Genomic DNA, 26,823 nt, shown 5'->3' with positions numbered 1-26,823 from the left:
GGCACTCCAGACCAGAGCCGACGGAGACACCAAAGTCTGCAAACCTGAAGTCCTCAGACACAATGGTTAAGTCAGTGGTTCTCAACCTTTTTCTTTCTACTCGCATCCCACTTTAAGTAATCCCTGTGCCATCGGTGCTCTGGGATTAGTAAGGGATTGCTTAAGGAGGTGTGTGGGTAGAGAGAAAAAGATGGAAAACCACTGTTTTAATCGTACCTAATTGACTCGTTATGTGGACGGTTTCATAACTCGAAAGGAAATGGGCCAATGACAATTTTTCTCAAGCAAAATATTTCAGTAACAATTGGGTCTACAGCAGTGATTCTCAACCTTCCCTTCCCACTCACATCCCACCTTACACACCACCTTAAGTAATCCCTTACAAATCACAGAGCACTGATGGCATAGGGATTACTTGAAGTGGTATGTGAGTGGAAAGAAAAAGGTTGAGAACCACTGGTTTGAGTCAAAGCACAATGCTATAGAAATTTAGTAGGTCAGGCAGTGTCCTTTATGTAGCAAAGTTAAAGATATATAACCAATGTTTCGGGCTTGAGCCCTTCATCAAGGTGTAAGCAAAATGTAAGCAGGTGCCTGAACGAAACATGAGGGCTGGATTTGTGGCATCAATTGGTCTCCCTGAGTGACAGATGTTTCCACGTGAGCTCATGGGGTGAGGAAACCGATCACGAAGACTGAATCCACATGTGACGGGCGTCAAAGAGCTGCAAGTCCATGGCGAAACATACCATATGGTGGCATCAGCCAATGACATCCAGCCTCCAGAATCCATTCCCATCTATTTCAATGGACCTGAATTCAAGGAACAGTAAACTACACAGTTGCTAGATTGGACCTTCTGTCTTGTAGATCAGGGGTAAATTTCCGGGCCCTGAGGAGACCCAGGGGGTAGAGTTTGTCCCTTTACCCACTCCCTCTGAATAAAGGTGTGAAACAGCAATAGCGTTCCCCAGGATGAAGAGCTAGTTGATGCCACTCACCGTTGGGGGTGAGTATCTCCTTATCCCTGCTTTAGTAAGAGTCTCAGCCAGACAGAGACTTTATCTTTAAACTTGGGGGAGGGGGGGTGGTTAATTATCTATAAGGTTGTTCGTCTTTCGGGCGGCTCCAGGGTGGTTAAATGTTTTCAAAGAATATGACTGAAAATAAAGTAAAATGCTTTAAGATTTGTATATAAATGCAAGTGAAGTTTATTCGAGCTAGGTCATTATGCCTCTGGTACAAGAGGAGACCATGGTAAGGGGAGGGGAAAGCAAGAATAGGAACAGGTAACGGTCAGATGAATAAAGTGGAGCTTTGCACCCAACGCCTGATTTATGATTTATGATGGTGGTTTGTTGAGGGCCCTGGAACGTCCCAAGCCCTGAAACTCTCAGCTACTGCCTATTGGTGTTGGCCTTGCCAGTAGCTCCCTCGTGTGGCTGAAGAACATTGGTGCAGGTGCTGTCACTGCTCTGTAGGCTAAAAAGAGCAAAACATGAAAGTCTTCAGAGACTGTGTAGTAAAAACACACAGAAGTGAAGTGTTCCTTCACTTGGAAGGGCTGTGTGGGGACCTGAATGGTGAATGGATTATCAAACATGTCCTCCTTCTTCAAACAAGTGGCTTTCCCTCTACCACAATCAACTCAGCATTCACCCGCATATCTTCCATCACCTATACATCTGCCCTGGCCCCCTCCGCCCCCACGTGCAACGCGGACAGGATCCCTCTCGTCCTCACCCACCACCCCGCCAGCCTCTTCATCCAGCATATTCTCCTCTGCCATTTCCGCCACCTACTATGTGATCCCACCACCCTTCCCCTCTCCGCCTTCCGCAGGATCTGTTCCCTCCTCACCAATCATCCCCTTATGACCTACCCCTGTAACTGCAGGAGATGATCCACCTGTGCCCACACCCCCTCCCTCACCACCATTCGGGGTCCCAAACTGTCCTTCCACGTGAAGCAGCATTTCCCTTGTAAATCTCCAGACTTCACCTACTGCATCCAGTACTCCCATCGTGGTCTCCTCTACGTTGGAGAGACTGGTGGCAGACTGGAGATCTCTTTGTTGACCACCTCGGCGCTGTCTGCTGCAACAGCGAGGATCACCCAGCGGCCGCCTATTTCATTTCCCCATCCCATTCCCTTGCTGACATGTCTGTCTATGGTTTCATGCATGGCCAGACTGAGGCCACCTGCAGATTGGAGGAACAACACCTCATCTTTCATCCAGATGGCATTAACATTTACTTTTCCGGCTTCCGTCAAAGCTCCCACACCCCCCCCCTTCCTCATCGCCTCCCACCCCCCCCCCCCCCCCCCCCCGCCCCAGCTCTGTCTCTGTCTTTCTCTTCCTTTTTCCTTCTTTCACAGAGCCAGCTCTGTGCTCCGCTGCCTGACCTGAATGTACAGTCACCGCTTTGGTTAGGAGTGGGCTGATGATGCTGTCAGTTCGCGACCCATCTCCCTACTCACCCTTCTCCCTCCATGACTCCCTCAAGGCAAGGATGGTGGGCAGGGGTCATGGGGACAGTGGGAGCCATCAGCAGAAGCCATCGAGGCAGCGGGAGCTGGCGGGGCAGCAGGAGCCATTGGGGAGTGGGCTGTGACAGCCTCACTGGGCCACTTCAGCCTTCAGGACCACTCTCTGCGGCTCAAAATGCAGCAGACCAATGGCCCACACAATGGAACTGTTCTGGGAGCCACAGAGCGGTTGCAGCTGCATGGGGGATTATGGGTAGGGAAGACAGCCATTGCTCTGCCTAATATTTATGCTGCCGGCATCACAGCAACAGTTGTCCCGCCTCCATCAGCTCCGGAAGGTGCAATGGGGCGCCTCTCCATATGATTGAGATGGTGGAGCAGCCTTTTAGGGTTGCTGTCTGAAAGGTAAGTTTTAAGTTTTCGATCTACTCTTGTAGCCGGCCTCTTAGTAGAGGGCTGTAGCCGGTATCCAGGTGGAGGCCTGACATGAAATGGCTTAAAGACTGGGGGATAAAAAGGAAAAAAAATGAAATGGGAAGACAGACAAATGGTGTTCATTTGATATGTGGAGGACAGGAGAGTGGGAAGGGGACTGAGGAAAAGGGGAGAGAGAGAGAAAGAGCTAGAGGAGGAGGGACTTGGGAAAAGATGGGGGGGTGATTAATGGAAACCAGAGAAGTCGATATTAATGCCATCCAGTTGGAGGGTGTCCTACAGAATATCGGGTGCTGTTCCTCCAATTGGTCTCAGTCTGGCTGTGCAAGAAACCAGAGACAGACACGTTAGCCGGGAAATGGGATGGAAAATTGAAATGGATGGCTACTGGGAGAACAACACTATTGCAGTGACAGAGCCTTCTGTCCTCCAGAATCTCTGTGTGTACGTATGTCACCTCACCTCGGCAGCACTGGTCCTGATCAATACTCACAGGGATAAGTTTCCTCAGCCTCTGCTGTGTTCATGCAGTATTTCTGATGCTTCCTCTGGTCTCTCCCCCAGGTGGAGTATGACACCTCCCGCTGTCAATGCCTACTACGCCCCCACGAAGAATGAGATTGTGTTCCCTGCAGGCATTCTGCAGGCTCCATTCTATGCTCGGGATTTCCCCAAGTAAGTGGAAGGCAAACGGCTGAGGGAGGAGCTGGTGCTTACACGGGAATGCACGCACACATTCATACACATGCACACATTCATATATACACACATATTCATACACACGCACACATTCATATATACACACATATTCATACACACGCACACATTCATACACACGCACACACACACACACATTCACACACACACGCGCACACATGTACAATAAATCTCCCACACAATCATTCTCACACACATTCATACACACACACACATTCATATATACACACATATTCATACACACGCACACATTCATACACACGCACACACACACATTCACACACACACGCGCACACATGCACAATAACTCTATCACACAATCATTCTCACACACACACGCATGTAGAATAACTCTCCCACACAATCATTCTCACACACACTCACACATACACACGCACACATTCATACACGCACGCACACACATATACAATAACTCTCCCACATAATCATTCTCACACACACATATGCGCACATATTCATACACGCACGCACACATTCATACACACATGCACACGCATGTGCAATAAATCTCCCACACAATCTTCTCACACATGCACACATATATTCATACATGCGCGCGCGCACACACACGCACACATACATACGCACACAAGCATGATTGTACAATAACTCTCCCACACAATCATTCCCACATACACGCACATTCATACACATGTGCACACACACACACATGTACAATAACTCTCCCACACAATAATTCTCACACACACATGCACACATTCATCCACACTTACACACAATAACTCTCACATGCGCACACACACACTCACAAGCACATTCACTCCCTGCCCACATATCCATGAACAGCAAAACACATTCACCCAAACAAAGGATTTTTTTTCTTGAACTTTTTTTTCCTTTAGACATAGGAGGGGACCATTCAGCCAATTGGGCCAATGCCAACTTTCCATAACCTGTTCTCTCTCACAAGCTCATCAACCCCAGCCTGACCTCCAAATGGTAGCCACGATGTGGACAAATGTTTACCAGAGCAAATAGAAAAGGTGTGTCAGAAGGGCAATGTTATGGTAGTCATGGAGGATTTTTAACATGCAGGTAGATTGGGAAAACCACTTTGGGACTGGATCTCAAGAGAGAGACTTTGAAATGGCTCTTTATAGCAGCTTGTTGATGAGCCTGTGAAGTTTTTAAAAACTTACAGAAGGTAACTAAAAAACTCTTAAGGAGGGAAAAGATGAAATATGAAAATAGGTGAGCAAGTAATATCAAAGACGATACAGAAAGTGTCTTCAATTACACAAAGAGTAAAAGAGAGGTGAGGGTAGATATAGGGTCACGAGAAAATAATGCAGGAAAAATAATAATGGGAGACAAGGAGACAAGAGGAACTGAATTTCACATCATTTTTCCCTGTGGAAGGCATTAGCCCGATAGCAAAAGGGATCAGAGAAGGGAATTAAAGCTCTAAAGTCTGCAGGTGCAATGTCTAAAGTAAAAACTGTACTTTGTATAGTAAAGATGTAAAAAAACATTTAAAAAGTTTTTTTTCTGATGGGAAGGTAATGATGGAGAGGTGATAAACTGGTTTTGAAATTGGCTGTCGGAAAAGACAGAGAGTGGATGGTTGCTTCTCAGACTGGAGGCCTGTGACTAGTGGTGTGCCTCAGGGATCAATGTTGGGAGTATTGATGTTTATTGTCTATAGCAATGATCTGGATGATAATGTGGTAAATGGGATCAGCAAGTTTGCTGATGGCTCTAAGATTAGAGGTGTTTGTAGACAGCAAGGAAGGCTTTCAAAGCTTGCAGAGGGAACTGGAAAAATGGAATGGAAAATGGCAGGTGGAATTTAATGCAGACAAGTGTGAGGTGTTGCACTTTTGTAGTAAATGAGGAGTGCGGAGGAACAAAGGGATCTGGGAATTATGTACCAAAGTGGCATCACAGATAGACAGGGTTGTCAAGAAAGCTTTTGGTATCTTGGCCTTCATAAATCAAAGTATTGAGTACAGGAGTTGGGATGTTATGGTGAGGTTGTATAAGACATTGGTGAGGTCAAATTTGGAGTATTGTGTGAGGTTCTGGTCACCAATCTACAGGAATGTTATCAATAGAATTAAAAGAGGGCAGAGAAGATTTACTAGGATGTTGCTGGGTCAGGAGGTGAGTTACAGGGAAAAATTAAAAAGGCTAGGACTTTATTCCTTGGAGCATAGAAGAATGAGGCAGATAGATAGAGGTGTTTAAAATTATAAGGGATATAGACAGAGTAAATGCAAGCAGACGTCACTGAGATTAGGAGAGATAAATATGAGTGGACATGGCTTTAGTGTGAAAAGGGAAAGGTTTAAGGGGATCATTAGGAGGAACTTCTTCATTCAGAGAGTGGTGGGAGTTTGGAACGAGCTGCCTTTCTGACCCGGTAAATACGGTCTCACTCTTAAGTTTTAAGAATGAATTGGTTAGATACATGGATGGGAGAGGCCTGGAGGGTTATAGACTGGGTGCAGGTCAATGGGACTAACAGAATAATCTTTCAGCATAGACTAGAAATGCCAAATAGCTTGTTTTCTGTGTTGTCGTGTTCTATGATTCTATATCAGGGAAGGGAAGTGAATGTGGTTACTATTTCAAGGGAGAAGGTGCTCAGAAAGCTGAATGTTCCAAGGGTGGATAAGTCTCCTGGATCAGATAGATTGCACCCTTGGATCCTTTAGAGGTAGAGATTGTGGAGGCATTGATTCAGGAATCAATAGAGGGCCTGGAGGACTAGAAAATCACAAAATGTCATCCCACTATTCAACTGAGTGAAACAGCAGAAAGGAAATGATAGACCGATTAGCATGATGTCAGTGGTTGGGAAGATATTGGAATCAACTGTCAAGGATGAGGTTACAGAGAACATGACAGGATAGGCCAAAACCAGCATGGTTTCCTTTAGGGAAAATCTTGCTTGACAAACCTATTGGAATTCTTTGAGAAAGTGACAATCCGGTTGGATAAAGGAGATGTTGTGTATTTTGGATTTTCAGAAGACATTTGACAAGGTTCCAGACATGAGGCTACTTAACAAGGTAAGAGCCCATGGTATGACAGGAAACAGACTAGTGTGGGTAGAGCATTGGCTGATTGGCAGGAAGCAAAGAGTGAGTATATTTCAATGAGATCTCTCATCCTTTTAAACTTTGGATAGCACGATCAGTGTAGCCGTTAGCACAACACTGTTACAGCGCCAACGATGCGGGTTTGAATCCTGAGCTGTCTCCTTCTCCCCGTGGACTCCAGTTTCCTCCCACCATTCGAAATGCACCAGGGGCAGGCTAATTGGGTGTAATTGGACAGCACGGGCTCATGGACTGGAAGGGCCTGTTTTCGTGCTGTACGTCAAAATTTAAAATTTAATTCTAGAGGTCTAGAGGTGCCGCAACAAAGTACAACATCAAGTCAGGTCCAATGCCCTTATAACCACACTCAGTGGGCAGTAGGTGACACAGTGGGTGTACCTGAGGCAGTCAGGTAAGAAAATAATGAGACACCTGTACGATCTGCAAGTGTGGTGATCAACTCCAAGTGAAGTTGGGCATAAGGTGCTTTGAATGAGACATTGGGAAGGGATTTATGCTGCTATTTTTCAGATGAAGCCATGTCTTTGTTCTGGAAAGGCGTTAACACTCAGATACCAAGCTGAAATCCCCTCTGCTGCCTTACAGCTCCCGGGTTGAGATTTAACCCAGGTCGAGATTTAACCCGGGTCTCTGGAACCGTGAAGTAACTCACTGAGTCTACTAATCAGGCCAAGTGTCCCACAGACCTGTAGAAGAGGAGGTGAAGCTCATCCATTTGAGGGAGTATTGAGTCTCGTCCGGACTAGAGTATCTCAGGTGGAGCCAATGTTTTGGGGTAGCTACAGAAACGTTGTAGAGAGCTTGAGGTTAGGCGAATGGGATTGTGAAAGTACAGTTGTAAGAGAAATGGGGGGATGCTTTATCCTTGATAGGCACAAGGAAGACAGGGAGAGTGGTAAAAGAAGGCAATCAAATGTGACCATACCTGCGATTGAGATAGTGAGGGTAGACAGACAACAAAATCAAGATGATGGGGAGCATGGTGGGAGGTGGGGGAGAGAAGCTTGACTTCTTCCTCAGCATGAATACATCTGGGATCGTTCACAGTTCCGGTAATGAGCCTGCAGATGGGCCGACTTGTGGGTGACCGACCAGGCTCTGAGATTGGCTGTTGAAGGGTGGGAGGTAGGAGATGAAATACATTTTGGAAACAAGGCCGTAATATGATTTACTGCTCGAGCTGTCGGGATGCACCAATCCGCAGAGACTGGGTATCTTTGCTCTGGAGGTCATCAAAAGAGGTAAAGCACAAAGGTCTGCAGATACCATGGTTGAAGTAAAAGCTCTACTCTGGAGAAACTTAGCGGGGTGAACTATGCACTTTATATAGCCAAGATAAAGACACATTTCCAACGTTTTGGGTCTGATACCTTGATCAAGGGCTCAAGCCCGAAACGTTGGATACGTATCATTATCGTTGCCATATAAAGTACGCTGCTGAGTTTCTTCAGCATTATGTTTTTACAAGAGGTCATCAAAAGTTGGATTTGAGGCAGAGGATGGTCGAACACATGGGAAGTGTCTAAAACTCCATGTCAGATCATTAATAATCGTGCCAAAAAGAATCTGCAGTGTGAATCCGGAAAAACTGGGGAGAAGGGATTACTGTATTTCAAGGTTAACACATGGGAGAGAAAGAAACTGCAAGATTAAAGGAGACTCCGACGGATAATGAAAACCAGCACAAGGCTTTTGGGCAGAATGTCTTTGCTTCTAATCTCCGCTGATACATGGAGATTTATGAGAAGTTCATTTGGACCCATGCACCCCACCATTCAACTCAAATGCTGAGCTTTTTATCCCCTGATTTAGAGTGGGACTAAACGTGTGAGGCACCAGTCTATCGCTTGGGTGACACTGGGGAACAGAAGCACTAGACATCAGAACATGAATAATTAGCAGGCAGAGGCCAGCACATTGCCCACAATTTGTGAGATATATCTTCAAAGCTTTTGGTAAAAGGCTGGTTACAACAGAGAAATCAAAGTGAATGCCAGTGTTGACTAAAGGCAGATATTGTGTTCATCTCTTTGGCAAAGTTCACCTATTTTCTATCAATATCAAACCTGACTTACGACAAAACTGTGGAGGATCAGTGTCGATCCTTGATCCAGATTCCAGGATTAAGAGCCAAATCAGCACTTTTCTTCAGCCAATTGACTTTATTCATTGCACAGGCCTCTGGGAGGACTACCACCTCCGTAGGGGATCCAGGAGCTCTCTGAACAGGCTACTACTTCGGTACACCTCCACAATCTGACTTGACCAATCCAGCATTAAGCTACATGGTATTCATCTGCAAATCGCATCAGTATGTGAACCAATTGTATAACCAGGTTCCCCTTTCCTCGGGCATTCTTCTTGCACATCACCTGAATGGGGAAACTCCAGGCTGGTTGAAACCTACTTGGGTGGACAGGAGTTACCCATTAACAAAGGTCAAACCACTATCACATCGCTCAGATTACATTCTTGATTACATTACATTGTTCAGGGTCTTACTTCTACAAAACATTGGTTTACATATCTTTGCCTCTCATGGATGCTGCAAGACCTGCTGAGTTTTTAATTTTTTTTAATTTAAACATACAGCACGGTAGCATTTCAGCCCATGAACCCACGCTGCCTAATTCTGCATTCTTGGTACGTATTAAAGGGTGGGAGGAAACCGGAGACCCCAGGGAAACCCCACACAGGCACGGGAAGAAACCCCTTACAGACAGGGCGGGATTCGAACCCTGGTCCCGACCACTGGTTCTGCAACAGCGTTGCGCTAACCGCCACACCAACTGTGCCACCTTAAAGCATTTTCTCCAGCACTTTTGTGTATTTTACTATGATCGTAGTGTCTGCAGACATTCATGTTTCACTGGGATTTTATTATCTTCTTAATGAGGGCATCAAAAGCAGGAGAATGGGGTTAAAAGGAAAAACACATTAGCCATGATTTGAACAGACATGATGGGTTGAATGGCCTAATTCTGCTCCTCATTTCGTGTTCCGATGGGATTCAGTCCATTTAGCAGAAACAGAACTTGCTGTAAACCGAGACACTCATTAAATCAGAATAATAGCAAATAGGCAGGAAACTAATTGCTTGATGTAACCTCGAACCAGTGGGGGTGAAACCCTTTGGACTTCATCTTCAGATAACATTTCCTTGCCACCATCTTGGTCCTTTATTCATGATTTCCTCTCCAATTGGGAATGTGTGCTGGAGATAACTGCACCCCGGGGCCATCTTAAAAAAGGCATTGAACACTCAGGGCAGTGGTCACTGAAAGTAGCAGAAACTAGAGATTTGTGGAGGCAAGCAGGGACCGAGATTCGTCGGCCTCCTTCGGACAAGCAGAGCCTTCCCAACACCTCGCTACCCCGCCCTGGGTGTGATGGAGGGGGTGCAGTGTGGGGACCAGCCTGCTGCCTCCAACATATGGGGGCAGTGGTCCCTTCCCAGTGTTTTGTTTACTTTTCAGGCCTTCAAAACCATGGAACTACACCCACTCCCCTACTCCCCCCACTTCAGACCCATCCAACTGCAATTACCTGACCTAACAACCAACTGCAATTTTTTTTCAAAAGCTAAAGCATCGTTTTAGTCAGTCCTGTTCTCTTTGCTGCCCCTTCTTTCATTTCTTTTTAAATACAGCACAGTAACAGGCCTTTTTGGCCACTCAATTACACCCAACAGACCTACAATTGACCCCGGTACATTCTGAAGGGTGGGAAGAACCCAGAGTCCCCGGAGACACAGTGAGAACGTACAAACTTCTTATGGACAGCACCAAATTCGAACCCCAGTCCCAATCGCTGGCACTGTAACGGCGTTGCGCGAACCGCCACTAATTTGCAGTCCAGCTTCACGAGCTTGCCTTGATCACCAGTGTGAATGTGTGAATGTTCACAGAGAACCAGTGTGCTGGGAAGGTTCCAGCAGAGTTGTGAGTCTAACCTGGTCGTCACCGGGTGATATGCCCAGCATCTAACGGGACACTATTCTTCTTTCCTGACAGGTCTTTAAATTTTGGCGGGATCGGAGTGGTTATGGGCCATGAACTTACTCATGCTTTTGATGATCAAGGTATGAAGGGTTTGACGAGGGTTTGGTATTCTGGGATAAATTTATAAATTTTATTCACAATAAAATTTTATTTACAACACGATGGAAGCGGATTCCAGCCTGCACTGCCCAATTCCACCAAAATTGTCCTGCTACCCTGGATGTTTTAGAGGATGGGAGGAAACTGGAGCACGCAGAGGAAACCTACACAGGCCACGCGAAGAACATAAGACGGCGCCAGATTTGAACCAGTTAATTATCTGGTGTTGTAATAACTATGCTAAATTTAGTGCTGGTTAAGATGTTTCTAGACGGGCAGTGAACAGTTCCTGTTGGTGTCTGATCTGGAGAATTATAACATGCCTGGTGTGTGCCTGTGTTTGGCCCAGGAAACCTCAAGACGGCTATTCCATTTCCTGGGCTTTGATTTACCAGGATAAATTTAGTGAGGATTTGTGCAGCTTGGACATCTGTTCCTTGATAAAGGTGTTGAAGATAATGCATTTAAGGAGACTCAAGGATATTATAGGGTTAGTTGAGGCTACATTTTCTGATGGTGAACTGCAGAGTGTGAGGGCGGGGTGACCCAGTGGTGTGGGCAGAGTCATCCAGATGTAATAAAGGTGGGGTTACCCAGATGTGGTGAAGAGGGATTACCCAGAGGTGGTGTCAAGAATCATTTCATCTCACGAGAAGGAACCTGGAATGATCTTCCCACTTCCCCCTAAGAACCTCTGCAGATGGTGTCCATGGGATGAGGCCCCATTGAAGTCCAAATGCTGGTCAAAAGTAATCTGGTTGAATGATGGAACAATGGGGCAGAATGAAGTTCTCCCAACTTCCCAGTTTTCACGTGTCTACGTCAGGTTCCAGCTGTGCTGTGGAGGTCCCAAGTGCACCAATACTTCCAAGTGACACTTGGAAAACCCAACCCCCATCAGGACAGGGCTCACCATCACCAGACCCTGCTAGAGAATGCTCTTGTCTGCAGCTTAGGTGAGAGGTGCCACAAGCTCTCAATACTGCCCGTCCCCATACTGTGACCCTCCCTCAGCACCTAACAGCCTGAATAAGCCTGAGATTGTCTAATTTCGGAAGCTAAGCAGACCCAGGTCTGGTCAGTACTTGGAGGGGAGACCGCCTAGGTGCTGTAGGTTTCTGCGAGGAGCGCTCGACAATGTGAAGACTCTCTGTCTTTGAAGAATTTTGTATATGTTACACTCTAAATGACAATAATGGAATCATTACCTTTGCCGTACTCCCCCTCCCACAGCGTGACCCTCTGTCATTACTCCCCACCCCCCACAGTGTGACCCTCCCTCAGTGACTTCTCAACTTCTAATAAGTCTATTTTGCCCACATAAAAGCCAGGGGCTGCAGACACCAGCACTCTTCAATGGGTCTTCATCTTGTATTGCCTTCAGGCTTGTGGTGTGCAACTTCAGATTCCAGGTTTATTGTCAGAGGACATCACATTTCCTGAGGGTGAGACAGAATTACCACTTATTGGCAGTGTAATAAGAAAGGGACTCGATGTGCACATTTAAGCAAATAAAGATATATAAACAAACTGAATGCAATACAGGGAGAGAAAAAAATCAATTAAGTGCACGAGTCCTTAAATGAGCCTGTGATTGAGTTTGTCATTGAGGAGTCTGATGGTGGAGAGGTGCCAGCTCTTCCTGAACCTGGTGGAACGAGTCTTGTGGCACCTACACCTCTTTCCTGATTCCTTTTATCCTAAAATGTGCAACCATCTCTTGCAATCAGGTCATTTTTATTCTTCCTGTGAATATGAGAGAAAACTAAGTATATCCTGTGATTATCAGCATTCTCTGTGAACTTCGGGCTTCATTCAACCTTTCTTGCTTTCCACCCTCTCTCAGATGTTATATGTCTCCACACTTCCAACTTCCACATTCACCTGCTGACTTAACTTTAACTTGTTTTGAGAAAGGTCACTAGCAGGAAGCGTGAACCCTGTTTCTCCATCCACACAAGCTCCTCCAGCCCCACTGAGTATTTCTAGAATTTGGGGCTGTATTTTACCTGGTCCACAGAAAGATGATCAAGCACTCTTGAAATACGACAAGCCTTTAGAACATAAAAATAATTCAGTGAGGGCTTCCGACTGTCATACAACAAAGTAGTTTTTAAAATCATTGTTTAAAATCTTGATTAAAAATTGAACTTATTTTGAAAAATGTAGAAAGTCAGATTTTTTTGCATGGTTCATCTTATAATCGGGGCAGTGCAGTTAGTGTAGCAGTTAGAGCAACGCTGTTACAGCGCCAATAATCGGGACCAGGGTTTGAATCTCCTGCTGTCTATAAGGAGTTTGTACATTCTCCCTGTGTCTGCCTGGGTGGGCTCTGGCTTCCTCCCACCATTTGAAACGTACCGGATTATAGACCAATCGGGTGCACTGAAAAGGCCATGTCTTAAAATTTAAAATCTTAAATTCACTAATTCTTCCCAATGATCTTTCAGATTTATCCATTTATTTTGAGTAGGTAGTTTCCTGATTGCTTTCTTAGTTTCCAAATCATTCTTTAACCTTGAAAATCCTACTTATTGCTAATTTGTTGTAAGATTACCAGGTTAAAAACAATCACATACCTGTATTAATAAACTCAAACACTACAAAATCAGCTGGTAGTCTCAATGAAATTATCACTGGATTAAAGAAAATTAATAAAAGTGTCGTCATTTGATATAAAATGAATTAAAAAGTTGTGAAAAATGTCAACAATGTTAGACGTGCACATTTCTTAACAAAATGATCAAGAAAGACATCAGTTCTTCAGAAAATATTTGATGTCATCACAAATCACATTGGCAAAGCTGGCTTTTTAGAAATTGCTAAACCACTTAACTGATCACACTCTCTGCTTAATGCAAAGCAATTCCATTAACATTTAGGCTTCTAACTTGAGAAATACCCACTTTAGTGGCAGGATAACTCTAAAACCTTTCTTCCCTTATCTTATAAAATATTCTTCCCAATTTATAATCAAGTGCGATCCTCTGGATTAAAATAACCTGTTAAACAATGTGGTTATGAGAGGAGAATTGCCAGAATCTGATTAAAAGATTGTAGGTACATCTCGATTGCGGCTGAAAGGAGAATGGTCGGAATTTCCCTGTGAACAATAGCCGAGAAGTAATAAGCTCACGCAGGCTATTGGACCACAAAAACTCTTCGAGCGAACTATCCAATTTGTCCCACTTACGTATTCGCAGTAAAACCTTGATTATTCAGCACAGTCAAGATTGGAGCGGTGCCAAACTAACAGATTTTTCAGGGCTGTTGAATTTCATTATTGTTAATACCCCAAAGCACATTTCATTCACTTTTTTTTTGTCAGATATTACACAGTGATATAAATGTTCCAGTAAAATGAGCATCCAACAGGATTTCAGTGACTTTAAAGCAAGCACAGGAAACAGATGCCCAGTAAGATTAGCAGGAGAGCAGCGGGATAAACATGGCCTGGTATTATTTTATCATTCCAATAAAAATAATTCTACAATATGTCCCTTCTGAACCCCCTTACACTTATCCCCATAATGTTTTCACCCTCAAGTATCTATTCACGGCCCTTCAGAATAACTCCATTAGAACATTCCCAACCATAAAAACCCATTGCATTAAATCTGTTTATGATCTTGCGGCAGAGTTTCTTAAATCTGGGCCCTTGAGTGAGTGACCTTTCTGATAAATAGTTGTGGCTTCTCTCCAACATTCAAAAAAAAACTTCAAACACTGGAAATCTGAAATAAAAGCAGAAAATTTTGGAAGCGCTCAGGCGGTCGGGCAGCATCTGTGCAGAGAGAAGCAAGGTTCATGTCTGCCCTGTTTCCAGCAGTTTCTCCTTGTTTCCTTAATCGAAACTCTCAGTGGTTATTTTTGCATCCGAACGGCGCTTCCTCAAAGCTTGTCCTTGTCGCCCAAGTTACTCCTCCTTGTGCCTTTTGACAGGGAGGGAGTATGACAAAGAAGGCAACCTGAGATTGTGGTGGAAGAACTCCTCAGTCGAGGCCTTCAAGCATCAGATTGAGTGCATGGTCGAGCAGTACAATAACTACTCCATCAACAGCGAGCAAGTCAATGGCAGGCAGACACTGGGTGAAAATATTGCTGACAACGGTGGTTTGAAAGCAGCTTACCACGTAAGTACCTTCAGCACTGATGCAAGTTCCAGATTATTTCCAGCACTTGTAATCCCAGATGGAGTTTTCTGGTGAGCTAATTTTAGGGGAAAATTTTGTCTGTAAATCATTCAGTTATAGATTTGGATATGTCAAGCGGATCATCTTGAATGTCCAACAGTATTAATGTCCATGTAATTGAAGAGTAAATGCAATCATTGTGCTGAAGAGCATCATTGAGCTGTTTGCTTGATTGAACAGCCTGATATCTTGGTGTACTGAGGCAGGATTCCAGGTAAAATAAACCCAGGTGTAGGCTCTCACTCACCTATCTTCATCCAACAACAGCTGTGAGATAGGAGCTCTTATCAATGCCAACAGATGAGATTGGTCTCCTAGCACCAAAACTTTAATGTGTATGCTAAGGTGAGACCAGTGATAATCGAACTCTAAAATCTGACATGGATCTGTTCAAACCACAGAACTTTTCAACCAACACATCATAGAAATTCCAGTGACAGCTTTCGTATGGCAGGCATAGCTTTAACCACCCACTGTAGAGGCATATAAGTCATCAAGCATTCCAAAACTAACACCTTAGATAGCCATTTCCACTGATGGAAACTTTGGCCTAACGTGGAGGGAAACCACAGAGACTCCTTTCTACCACAGCAGCAGAAAGGCCCACTCCAGCCTTGACATTGCATTGCATTGCATGACCCTGCTCTAAGACTTTGAGACCCTGGGCAACACAACCAGACTTTCTGAGAAAACCAACGATATCAGATCCTGGGTTCCCCTCTTCGAGAAGATGTCTGGTCCATCATAGGGTTCCTCTCCATGGATTGTCCAAATCTCAATACCCTGGTTGATAGCTGGTGGCACAGTGTCGTGTCGACTCTAACACCTGGCCAGAGGGCAGTTACATCCAAAGCAAATGGTGCAAGGGCGCTCTGGGCAAATGGGACCCGATCCTGATGCTCATCCAACTTCCATGTATCAGAGGGGCTGTCACGTTTTCTCACGTTCCTTTTGGACACACGCTTAAAGAATAATGTGATTTAAATGATTTCAAGTCCATTGCACCCAATTTCAATGCCGAGATGCAAGGAGAGATTCCAGAAGTGGAAATGCTGCTGGATTATATTTGGGAGGAGAGTCCTGATGCACCAGAGGATGGAACACATCACCCCTGTCACTCAACATGGAATAGACCCTCCCGTCCAATGTGTCATTGCTGACTATTAGCTGCCTACACTTATTTCAATTCCCAGCACTTGGTCCACAGCCTTCTATACCTCGGCATGCAGGTCTCCTTCAGATACCACATGTTGTGACCACATTTGACTCCAGAACCCACTCAGCAGTGCATGAGTTGAGCTGCTTCTTTCTCCGATTGCTTCCACTTTTATCCATCATTTGTTGGTAGCTTAATTTTCATTTTCATTTGGGGCTACTACTGGCACCCTCTTCAGGCAATCTACCGAAGAGATTAATTGCTCAAAGTCCCCCTCGCCCAATTGTCCTGGGCTTGGGATGATTACTTCCAACAGACACTGCTCTCGTTGTGTGAGGGATGACCCCAAGCAGTGGAGAAATTTCCTCCTCATTCCAATACACCACTTCTGCTTGGTTCCACCTTCAATCAAATCTTTCTCTGATATCCTCGCCTATGGAATTAGTCCCTTGGTTCATGCTTAGAACAGGGCTGTGTGAACAGAGTGGTTCAGGTGAAGACTGAGTCTAATAATAGTGAATAAGTTACACCGGACAAGAAATTTTTTTCAAAAGGTTTGGTTCCTGAAAAAAATTGGGGATTATGATAGACCACTTCAAGCTGAACACAAAGGTATTTTCAGATTTGCTGTATCACGTAGGAAATTGGAGAAACATTAAATTAACTTTTATTGAATTTAGCATGTTTAATCGCTTCACAATGTTGACACATTGCGTTAGTTCAAAGATTTGCAGCTGATTTTCGTTTGTACTTATTAGCAAGAGATGCCTCTCGCATCAGTGTCCAACAATAGTCGGCCACCATTGACAGATTCCAGTTTGCCCTGATACTGCTTTTCCATGGTTGCATTGACCCAATGAAACCTTTCACCGTGTCCGTCACTGACTGCACCAAAATCAGCAGGGAAGAAGTCCAAGTGCGGATGCAGAAAATGATTTTTCCAAGACGTGTTACACTTCATGGTTTTGGATGCTTGAAGTATGTGTATCAACGTGCGTTCAACCTACATCAATGTAATGCACAGCATCTGTAGATGTGAACTGCTTTTTAGCCTGTCTGCATCTATCCTGACTAAGCGTGCTCAGGCCTAAGGCAACATTTGTATAGCACCTGCATTGCGTGCATGTCCAGGCATTCTTGGACTGACCAAAAAGCTTGCTTTGTAGGCAATATACTAGTCGACTTAAAATATGACAAGAAATCACAAAAAAAAATTATATCTACAAAACAGTACCCGATAGGAAAATTTGAAGGTGATTTCCGTGATCAGCAGTCCAAAATCAGTAAAATGCACCTAAAAGAGTTCAGGAAGCAAATTCTTTCTCGTCCAGTGATTGGTAACAGCTAATCAATAGCGGTGTCTCTGGGATGTTCTGTCACGTGGTGATTGAGAATAGATCGATATTTGGTTGTAATGGATGTGCTCTTTGCAAGTTGAGCATCTCGAAGCTGCCGGTGTCATAACCAAGCAAGAAGAGATTTGGGAGATCTGGCTTGCTCCAGAGTGGAAGTTTGGCCAGAATATTTTAGAGTTCTTCCACCTTTAACCATTCCTTTGTATCACTGAATGAATTAAATCAGCTTCAGAATAGCCTCTGTGATGGGGAACTGAGACAGGCGCTCCATTCTTAGCTGGAGATGGTATTAAAGGTTTGGTTGAGCTCCCACTCACTCAGAACGTGAAAGTTCATGGTCTCCCCCACCTGTTATCTGACCACCACCATTCTCAACTGGTATCAGCAGGGCTGTGGAGCTTTGATCTGATCCACTGGTTAAAATCATCATGTCACACGTCATGGAATCAAACCATCGTGTCATACACGTATCCCATTTCCCAGCACTTGGGTGCACAGCATTGTATAGTTTGGCATTCAAATGCTCCTCTAGATACCCCATGTTGTGACAGTATTTGCCTCCAGTACCCACTGATACCCAGCATTAGTTGATCTGGTTCTTTCTTCACCTGCTTCCACTTTTAATTTTTTATAGTTAGACATACAGCATGGTAACAGGCCCTTTTGGCCCACAAGCCTGTGACGCCCAATTACACCCAATTGACCTGCTGCCCCGGTATGTTTTGAATGGTGGGAGGAAACCGGAGCACCCAGAGGAAACCTACGCAAACACAGGGAGAACGTACGAACTCCTTATAGACAGCGCCTGATTTGAACCCCGTCTCCATCATTTGTTGGTAGTTTAATTTTCACTTTCATCTGGCGTCCTCTTCAGCCCTGCTCAATGTTTGGTTCCCAACTCGGAAAGCAATTCTACAGCTATTACATCAGTCAAATGTCAATTTATTTGTATTGGCTGTCATTTTTGCTAAACCGTGAGAAATATTGTGCCAGAGCTATGTTTATTATGCAGAGAAGGGGTGCATTTTCCCCACACCAAGACTGGTGGGTACATGGAATGCACTGACAGAAATGGTGGAGGAGACGGGGGGAAATGGGATTTTTTAACAGACTATTAATAGGAACATAGAATTGGGAGTTACGCAGGAAATTCTAAGCAGGTGTTAGGGTAGGTTATCTGGTCAGCACAACTGTACTGTAGATTTTCTATGTCCAATGTTCCAAGATACCAGATAGATTGTTTAAATGATTCTGCATCAGTTCAGCAACTGATATTAAACTCTGCTTTTCAGGCCTATGAGAACTGGGTAAAAAAGAATGGTGAAGAAATGATCCTGCCCGCCTTGGGACTCACTAATCGACAACTCTTCTTCCTGGGATTTGCCCAAGTGAGATTTTTCTGAATTTTAAGTTTTAAAAGAATGCACCTAAACGATTGGATTTTCAGTCAAGGAAGAAATCCCACTTTGTACAGATATTCCTGACCTCAGCTTTCAGTAACATTGCCTTGCTGCAATAATGCTTGCCTGCTGTAAAACTGGGAACTTGTCCGGTGAACTGATCCCAAGACCTCTCTGATCATTTACTCCAGCTGGTTCACGTGCACCTCTCCGTAACAGGAGCCTACGACTTGGAGGACCTGCGAATGAAGCTGGCCACAGCTTCTTGTGATTCCGAGAGTCTCTGACATTTCGAAAGAAGCAGCATTTATTTTTTTTTAAAACCCTAATCAGTGATGCATAAAAACTTCAAAGAAATGAAAAATGTTGTCCCTTACCAACTCACGTCAAATGACTGGAATTATTCTTCTTCTGCCAATCTGACCTGGCACCAATTGTTGTCATGGATTGTCCCTCTCCAACCCTGTTCAATGTCAGAGCATGGATGGAGATTCACCAGCACTGCAGGAGAATCGAGACCTGTTCCAGCACACATTTAATCTAGGAATATCAGTCTTGCTGGCGTTTATGCAAAGATACGCTGAAAGATTCTTCTCCCCCACCCCCCTTTACAAATTCCAGAAATGTATTCATTTCTCAGTCTAAAAGGGATATAAAGATTTGTAAAAAGAAACCAGTCAGGCAGGGGGATTTCACCCTGTTTTTATTTGAAGGAGCAATCCAATTAGTTCTGGCCCCTGTTTCTCCATATTCCTGCAGTTTTCTGTTATAAGCAAAGATTCAATTCCCTTTTAAAATTTACACTCAGCTTTACTTTAATGGTAGCTTGTGGCAGTTATCAATTGCCTCACGGTCAACAGGGACTTCAAGAGTACTGATACAACCAAAATGAAGGGAATAAGATACTTTACAAAGGGCCCAGGCCTGAAATATTGGTCACCCGTTGCTTCCCAGGCCATAGGGGTTCTGTGGTTAGTAAGGGATTATGTAAGGTGGTATGTGAGGTTGAGAACAGCAGTGCTATCGATCAACCACATTAGACTGAGAGTTGTGATTAATAGGCTTTAATCACCATGAGACATCAGAACACCTCACATGTTGCTGGCCCGGTTCCAAGGCAGGTACTGAGGGAGCAGTTTGGGCGTAACAGCTTTTATGGAGATTCTTAAGGGAGGAGTCACAGGTACACGAGGGGCAGGCCAGCCCATATATACAGATGGCTAATAGCCATACAGTGGTTTCACAATCACCCTTTCTTTTAAGAGTCCAGTGGGTGAAGTGAATCAACGTCGATTACAGGTTCAGCCTGTCCGGTGGTCTCGTCTGTCGTTGCAACTGTCGCAGGGCCTGCTGGCCTGGCTCCTGGGAGGTATTTTGTGTGACGGGCCAGGTCTCCAGCAGCTAAGGGGGTTTAATAGGACCATGAGGTTGCTTAGTCTGGGGTGGGGCCGGGGCACCAGGTGCAACTAGTGGGGAAGAATAACCATTCTTCACCAGGGGATGGGCTTTGTCCGCATAATTCAGGACCCACTGGGCATAAGAAGAAAAGATCCCCAAGCACCTTTTCAGGGCTTTGAGTGGATGGGGCAATGGGAGCTCCAGCAGGGGGCTCATATGGTCAGGGTCGGGTCCAATACCGCCATTCTCCACCATGCAACCATGGATGGCCAGACGTGATGTGCTGACCACACACTTCTGGTTGTACGTGAGGTTGAGGGTTTTGGGCATCTGGAGAAATTTCTGTAGATTGCCGTCATGATCCTGCTGGTCATGGCCAGAGATGGTCACATTGCCCAATTAGGGAACCATGGCCTTTAACCCGTAGTCATCCACTATCCAGTCCATCTCCCTCTGGAAGACAGAGACCCCATTGGTGACCCTGAAGGGGACCCGGAGGAAGTGGTAGAGGCGGCTGTCCACCTTGAAGGCAGTGTATGGGCTTTCCTCCAGGCGGATTGGGAGTTGATAGTCGACCGACTTGAGATGGATGTTTGAGAAGGCCCGGTACTGGGCGATGTCATTCACTATGTCGGCGATGCGGGGAAGTGGGTAGGCATCCAGCTGGGTAAAACGGTTTATGGTCTAACTGTAGTCAATGACCATGTGGTGTTTCTCTTCACTCTTAACTACCAACACCTGTTCCCTCCACGGGCTGGTGCTGGGTTCTATGATCCCTTCGCTCAGAAACTGTTTGATTTCTGCTTTGATGAGGGCTCTGTTCCCGGGACTGTGTCGCCTTCTCTTTGTGGAGACCGGCTTGCAGTCAGGGGTGATGTTCTCGAACAGTGGCTGCGATGGGATCTGGAATATGGACAGACCGCAGGTCGTATTTGGAGGGGAGGTTGGTTGTTGTGGTTTGGCCCATCAAACTGCATTTGGACGCTCTTGAGCTGGCACTGGAAGTCCAGTCCCAGTGTGACTGGTGAGCAGAGCTGTGGTATGATAAAGAGCTTAAAGTTCTTATACTCCGAGCGTTGTCACTGGGGCAGCTGCCATGGATCTCAGCCAAGTGAGATTTGGAGGCCAGGGAGACTTTACACTTTGCCGGGGTTACCTTGAGGGACTTGCGCTGCACTGTGCCTGGGTGAATGAAGCTCTCCGCACTCCCTGTATCATATAGGCAGTTTGTGACGTGACTGTTTACCTCGATGTTTACCATCATGGCCCTGGGCTGTCCTGGTCCAATGTCTGGATGCTGTCCGAATCACTTTTGTAGTACTGGTTCAGGAGGCACCCTCCAAGATGGCTGCCTTCATGCTGCACGCACACGGTGCTGCACTTGATGCCAGAAGTGGTACCATCCCGGTTTACCGTCTCCATGGTCCCACTGAGCCATTCCCCACGACCGGAAGGGGCACTGGAAGTGACGTGGTCCAAGATTACGGTGGCTGCTGGCCGCATGTGGTGCTGCCGGAAGAAGGTTGGGACCTTCATACCTTCCCGTAATGTCCCTTCTTCCTGCAGGCAGAACATGTGACATTTTGGACCGGGCAGCTCATACGGGGATGTTTAGCATGGCCGCGGAAGTAGCACTTTGGCTGCTCGATGGCGGGGTCGGTGACCTGGGACCCCACATCCCAACATGGCGGCACCCATGCTCCCCACATGGCGGCCGTATTTCTCGAGGAGACGGCCTCCATGTTCAGCTGCGCTCTCGAACGCTTTAGCCAGGTCGACGATTTCCTGCAAGCTTTGATCGCCCTTTTCCAAGAGTCTCTGTCTGACGTGATCAGACTTGAATCCAGCCACACAAATGCATCAGCTCCTCTAAGTGCACGGCAGCAGAGAACTCTCTGCAGCCTCAGGCTCACCCCATCTCCCACAGGACCCGCATGTACTCGTCCACCAACTCACCAGGCGCTTGTCTACGACTGCCCAGAAGGTACCTGGCATAGATGATATTTGTCGGGGTCCAATACTGCCTCTGTAGGAGCTCTTTTGCAGTCGAGAAAGTCGTGCAGTCCCTGATCATCTGAAAAACAAGGTGGCTGACCTGAGGGAAGAGCAAATCTCGTTTGACTTCCTCACCCTCCACGTCATTGCGTCCCATGAAAGCATTGAGGCAGGGCAGCCATTGATCAAATTTGACTGAGGCCTCCAGATCTTGAGGGTAGGAGTCCAGTTTATCCGCCTTGTCCATGGCACATAAAGGCTGTTATGCCCAAAATCTTCCCTGAGAACCTGCCTTAGAGCTGGGTCAACAACATGTAAAATGCAGCCACGTTAATAGGCTTTAATCACCATAAAACATCAATACATCTCACACGTTGCTGACCTGGTCCCAAGGCAGATACTGAGGGAGGAGTTTGAGACATTATGGGGATTTCCAGGTGGGAGGAGTCACAGGTGCAGAGGATGGAACAGCCCATACAGTACATTCAAACAGACAGTGCTAATAGCCATTCAGTGGTTCCCACAAGGACAGCTATTATAGATGGTGCGTGACCTGCTGAGTTTCTCCTGCATATTTGTGCATTGCTCTCAACCCCAGCATCTGCCGATCTTATTTAATTATACATTTTTTTTGTCTCTTCAGGTTTGGTGCTCCATACGGACTCCAGAAAGTGACCATGAGGGGCTCATCACAGACCCCCATAGCCCTTCAATGTACAGGGTGATCGGGACTGTGGCCAACTCTGTTGAATTTGCCAAGCACTTCAACTGTCCTGAAGGAAGCCTGATGAACCCTGTGCAGAAATGTGAGGTGTGGTGAATGGTGGAAGACCATGAAGAAATGGAAGCTCTGGTTCCTGGAGCAGCACAGTGGGATTGGTTTCAATATCAAGTCCCACCTCAACTAAACGGGTCACATCTGCACCTTGCAACAAAGGGAAATTTATTTTGCTGTCCTTTCCATGAAAAATGCCTGTGAATCACAAAGTGGGAATATTTTGACTGGGTTCTCCACTCTACGGATAACACTGGAATCTGTGGGAAAGGCACGCAACCATAAACAAGGTGACATTTGAGGGCATTGTCACAAGATGCAGTCCCTCAAAACAACAATTGCCCTTTTGCTTTAGAACATTTTTACTTAGTATTTTTATTTTTACTTAGTAAGTTGAAAATGTAAAGTTTTAAAGAGTGCTCCAGGGGACTTCCTCAGGGTGAGCAATGGGGAGCAGCTTTCATGGGTATCTACATCAGGATCTCCATTCACATTGCTCATTGGGAAAGTCCATGAGAAATTTGATGGCACAGCTTGTTAATTGCCAGCTCAAGTTTGTATGTATTGCTTTGGTCTAAGTACACTGAAATGTTTTTGAGCGGCGAAATCATGGATATTTTTATGGACACAAGGCTTAATTTGCCTTCTCATTGCTTTCTGCCCATTGACCTGTCCACTTTCTTTTACTGGACAGACCAGCTGGCAGAGAATGGAAGGTGAACCCAGCCACCTAATTTGCCTCTTAACGAACTTGGATAATTCAATTTATCAGATAACCCATTCCCTCTTCCACACCCCACATCTCAAAGATCCACAGAGCAAGTGACAGTCCAACTGTGTTCCTCGATGAGGGTGGGAGAGTTAGACGAGTGATGAGAAAATGGTGAGTAAGGGTGCCTTGGCCTTATTGAAGTCTACGCTTTCAGACTGGTTCCATCCAAGTAAGGCCTTTCAAAGCTGCTAGTGGGGATTAATAGATGTCGGATAAGTTAATTTTCCGGTTGCTTGAGGTTAGGTGTTGCATGGATTGAACTAACAGAGAGGTATACCAGTTTTAAACCTTCCATATTTTTTACCTATTTATTTTTTTTTTGCCAGTTGCTTGAGGTTGCTGGTTGCTTGAATTCCAGATAACGGGGATTTTACTGAATTCCTAATCATTTCTGAAACCTATTTACTGAGGTCGATTTTCTTCATACAGCGTCTTCACAATCTTAGGTATCTGTCCCTACAAAACTACTAATTGTTGTGCATGCAATTTTAATCACATTGTTAAACAATGACAGAATGTTCCAGTGGAAAGCCCTGCTTTTAAATTGGATTAAACGTTTGGAGAGTGATTAGCCTGTTAAAGATAGACGCACAAGAGAGTGCAGATGCTGAAATCTGAAGCGATAAACAATTGGCTGGAGGAATTCCGTGGGTCGATCAGCCTCAGTGGGAGAAAAAAACAAGGTTGACGTTTTGAGTCAGATCCCTTCACCAGGACTGATGAAGGGTTCCGGCCCCAAACACATCAGCATTTCCTTTTCTCCGCTGCCACTGCCTGATCCACCAAGTTCCTCCGGGTGATTGATTGATTGCTGTTACGCCCTAGCGATGTTCTTGAAAACTCTTTTCCTCGTGATCCAAGAAATAAATCTTTCCCTCACTATCTCTGTTTCCTCAAGCGTACAATTTCACCACCTCCGGCCTCATTTACATCCACAGTTTGCTTTGGTTCATGAACAAACGGCTTAGTTGCAGGTCAGTTGGGTGTAATTGGGCAGCAAGGGCGCGTGGGCCTGTTACCGTGCTGCCTGTCTAAATTTTAAAAATAAAAAATTTTAAAATGTAAATGTTCAAATGTAGATGTATTCTGGTGTTTTGCATTCTTTTGTTGCAAAACTTTAAACCTCACCAGATGCTGAAAAGGGGCAAATCCTAATGGCACTGCTGCTGGGTCTGTCAGTGTATAACCTGGTGAGCTGGATCTCTTCTGCCCTGGGAGTTAGTCACCATCATGTCTACCACAGCCTTCAGTTTTAATTTTCCCTTTAGTTTTTTGTGTCAAATGAAGAAAATAGTGTACAAGAATGCACAGAAAATTAACACAAGGATTATTTTAGTGGTAAAACAATCACAATGGTTTTCCACTTTGATGTTTGCAGTTCACCACCAGGAAATTGCCTGACTCTACCCTTCTGAGTCTTTGGACACAGAAGGATAGCCACTCCTACAATTAGAAACTCTGCCCTCTGATATTGTGTGTTGTCCTATTTCCTCCCACGTTCCAGGTAGTTTGACGGGCATGAGGGGAGAATAGGTTATGGGAGAACATTAGTGGGTGAATGGGATTGCATGTGAGCTGGCATAAATTTGATAGACCGAAGGGCCTTTTTCCACATCGTAGGGCTTTTGAGAATCCTCCAGGAGTTCGTCCACCTCTGCTTAACGCCCCCATTCAAGTGTTAGTACTGAAATTCAGTTATAAAAATGGGAACTGGGAGCTGAGGTGAGAAAACATTGAGAACAGGAGGTAATATGCTGCATATTTAATTTTTAATTCATGTCGAATGACACAGTCCTGAAGTAACCCAGTAAGTTAAATAAAATTAACAAGACAAAGGAACGTACAAGGCCAACATGGCCTGTTTCCGCTCCGTAAATGGTTAAGATCCTGCTTGTTAACAATTAAGAGAGATCAAACATATAATTTTCAGCTACAAATAGATTGGCTTTTACGCCAGCAATGGAATTTGAAGGAAACTTCATTTACAGCTTCCCACCGGTGTGGACTTGAAGGGCCGACATGGCCTGTTTCCACGCCGTAAACAGTTATATGGTTATGGCTGGCATTTCAGGTGTTTCTGTATGATTGACCCAACATTTACTGAGAGTCAGACAGGGGCTGGACACCCCTCATTACCCAAAGGAGAGAGAAGTTTCATATAATCTTATCAACTCAATAAAGTGATTATGTCGATTTCTCTTGTCAATTTGAAAAATGTGCCTCCTGTTTGAAATAAATCAGTTTCTGATTTTAATGTTTCTGTAATATTGGCTTGTAAAGAGAAAATATTTGCATAAATATATTTTATGTATGTGAACATATTTTCTTGCAAAGTTGACAGATTTTATTTTGGACGAATGCTGTTGTGTACAGAGTCCTGTTACTGAGATGTCCAGTTCCTGCAGTGAAATTCCAGTAGCTTCGACGTAAGCTTTTGTTGTACAGATAGAAATGTTTTAATTACAGTTTAACCAATCAATGAGGTCTGGTATCATGAGTCTGTGAGAGAGATTTTTGCATCGCTTGTTCTCATCGGTTTTCTCCGGGTGATTCAGTTTCTTCCCACCCTTTAAAACATACTGGGGGGGGAGGGGGGGTGTCGGTCAATTGGGTGTAAACTCAGCGGCACAGGCTTGTGGGCTGAAATGGCCTGTACATCTAAATTGAAATAAGTACATAGAAAGGTTAAACATTTAATTTTTTTTTAATCTGAAAAGGAGTACACTTTTATTTTTCAGTGTTTTATTCCTTCCGTTTTCTATCTGTTCAACAAGGATGCAACTATAGGAATCTCGTCAGGAGCCAGAACCTGGCCATGTTTAGATGATGATGATCTCAGACTGAGAAAGGTACCGCTTCAACCCGATGGAATCACCAGCCACAATGCCACCACCTCGTTTGCTTTGATAAACTAAATCGGAGATACGTTG

The 26,823-nt window shown here is 45.0% G+C and overlaps 1 protein-coding gene across 2 annotated transcripts in view; it reads left to right on the top strand.

Annotated features, from left to right (window-relative positions):
- ece1 (endothelin converting enzyme 1) overlaps positions 1 to 26,372 on the top strand; it is a 235,351-nt gene extending 208,979 nt beyond the window's left edge. For both annotated transcript variants that reach the window (XM_069919098.1, XM_069919097.1), the window contains exons 15-19: positions 3,490 to 3,600; positions 10,763 to 10,830; positions 14,792 to 14,982; positions 18,846 to 18,941; positions 22,990 to 26,372. In XM_069919098.1, the coding sequence (XP_069775199.1) occupies positions 3,490 to 3,600; positions 10,763 to 10,830; positions 14,792 to 14,982; positions 18,846 to 18,941; positions 22,990 to 23,166 (643 nt within the window). In that variant the 3' untranslated portion in view covers positions 23,167 to 26,372. The remainder of the gene's footprint in view (positions 1 to 3,489; positions 3,601 to 10,762; positions 10,831 to 14,791; positions 14,983 to 18,845; positions 18,942 to 22,989) is intronic.
- Positions 26,373 to 26,823: the final 451 nt, after the last annotated feature.

The sequence above is a fragment of the Narcine bancroftii genome, chromosome 2 (assembly GCF_036971445.1).
Source record: "Narcine bancroftii isolate sNarBan1 chromosome 2, sNarBan1.hap1, whole genome shotgun sequence".
NCBI classification, from domain to species: domain Eukaryota; kingdom Metazoa; phylum Chordata; class Chondrichthyes; order Torpediniformes; family Narcinidae; genus Narcine; species Narcine bancroftii.
This window is presented reverse-complemented; position numbering and strand designations above follow the sequence as displayed.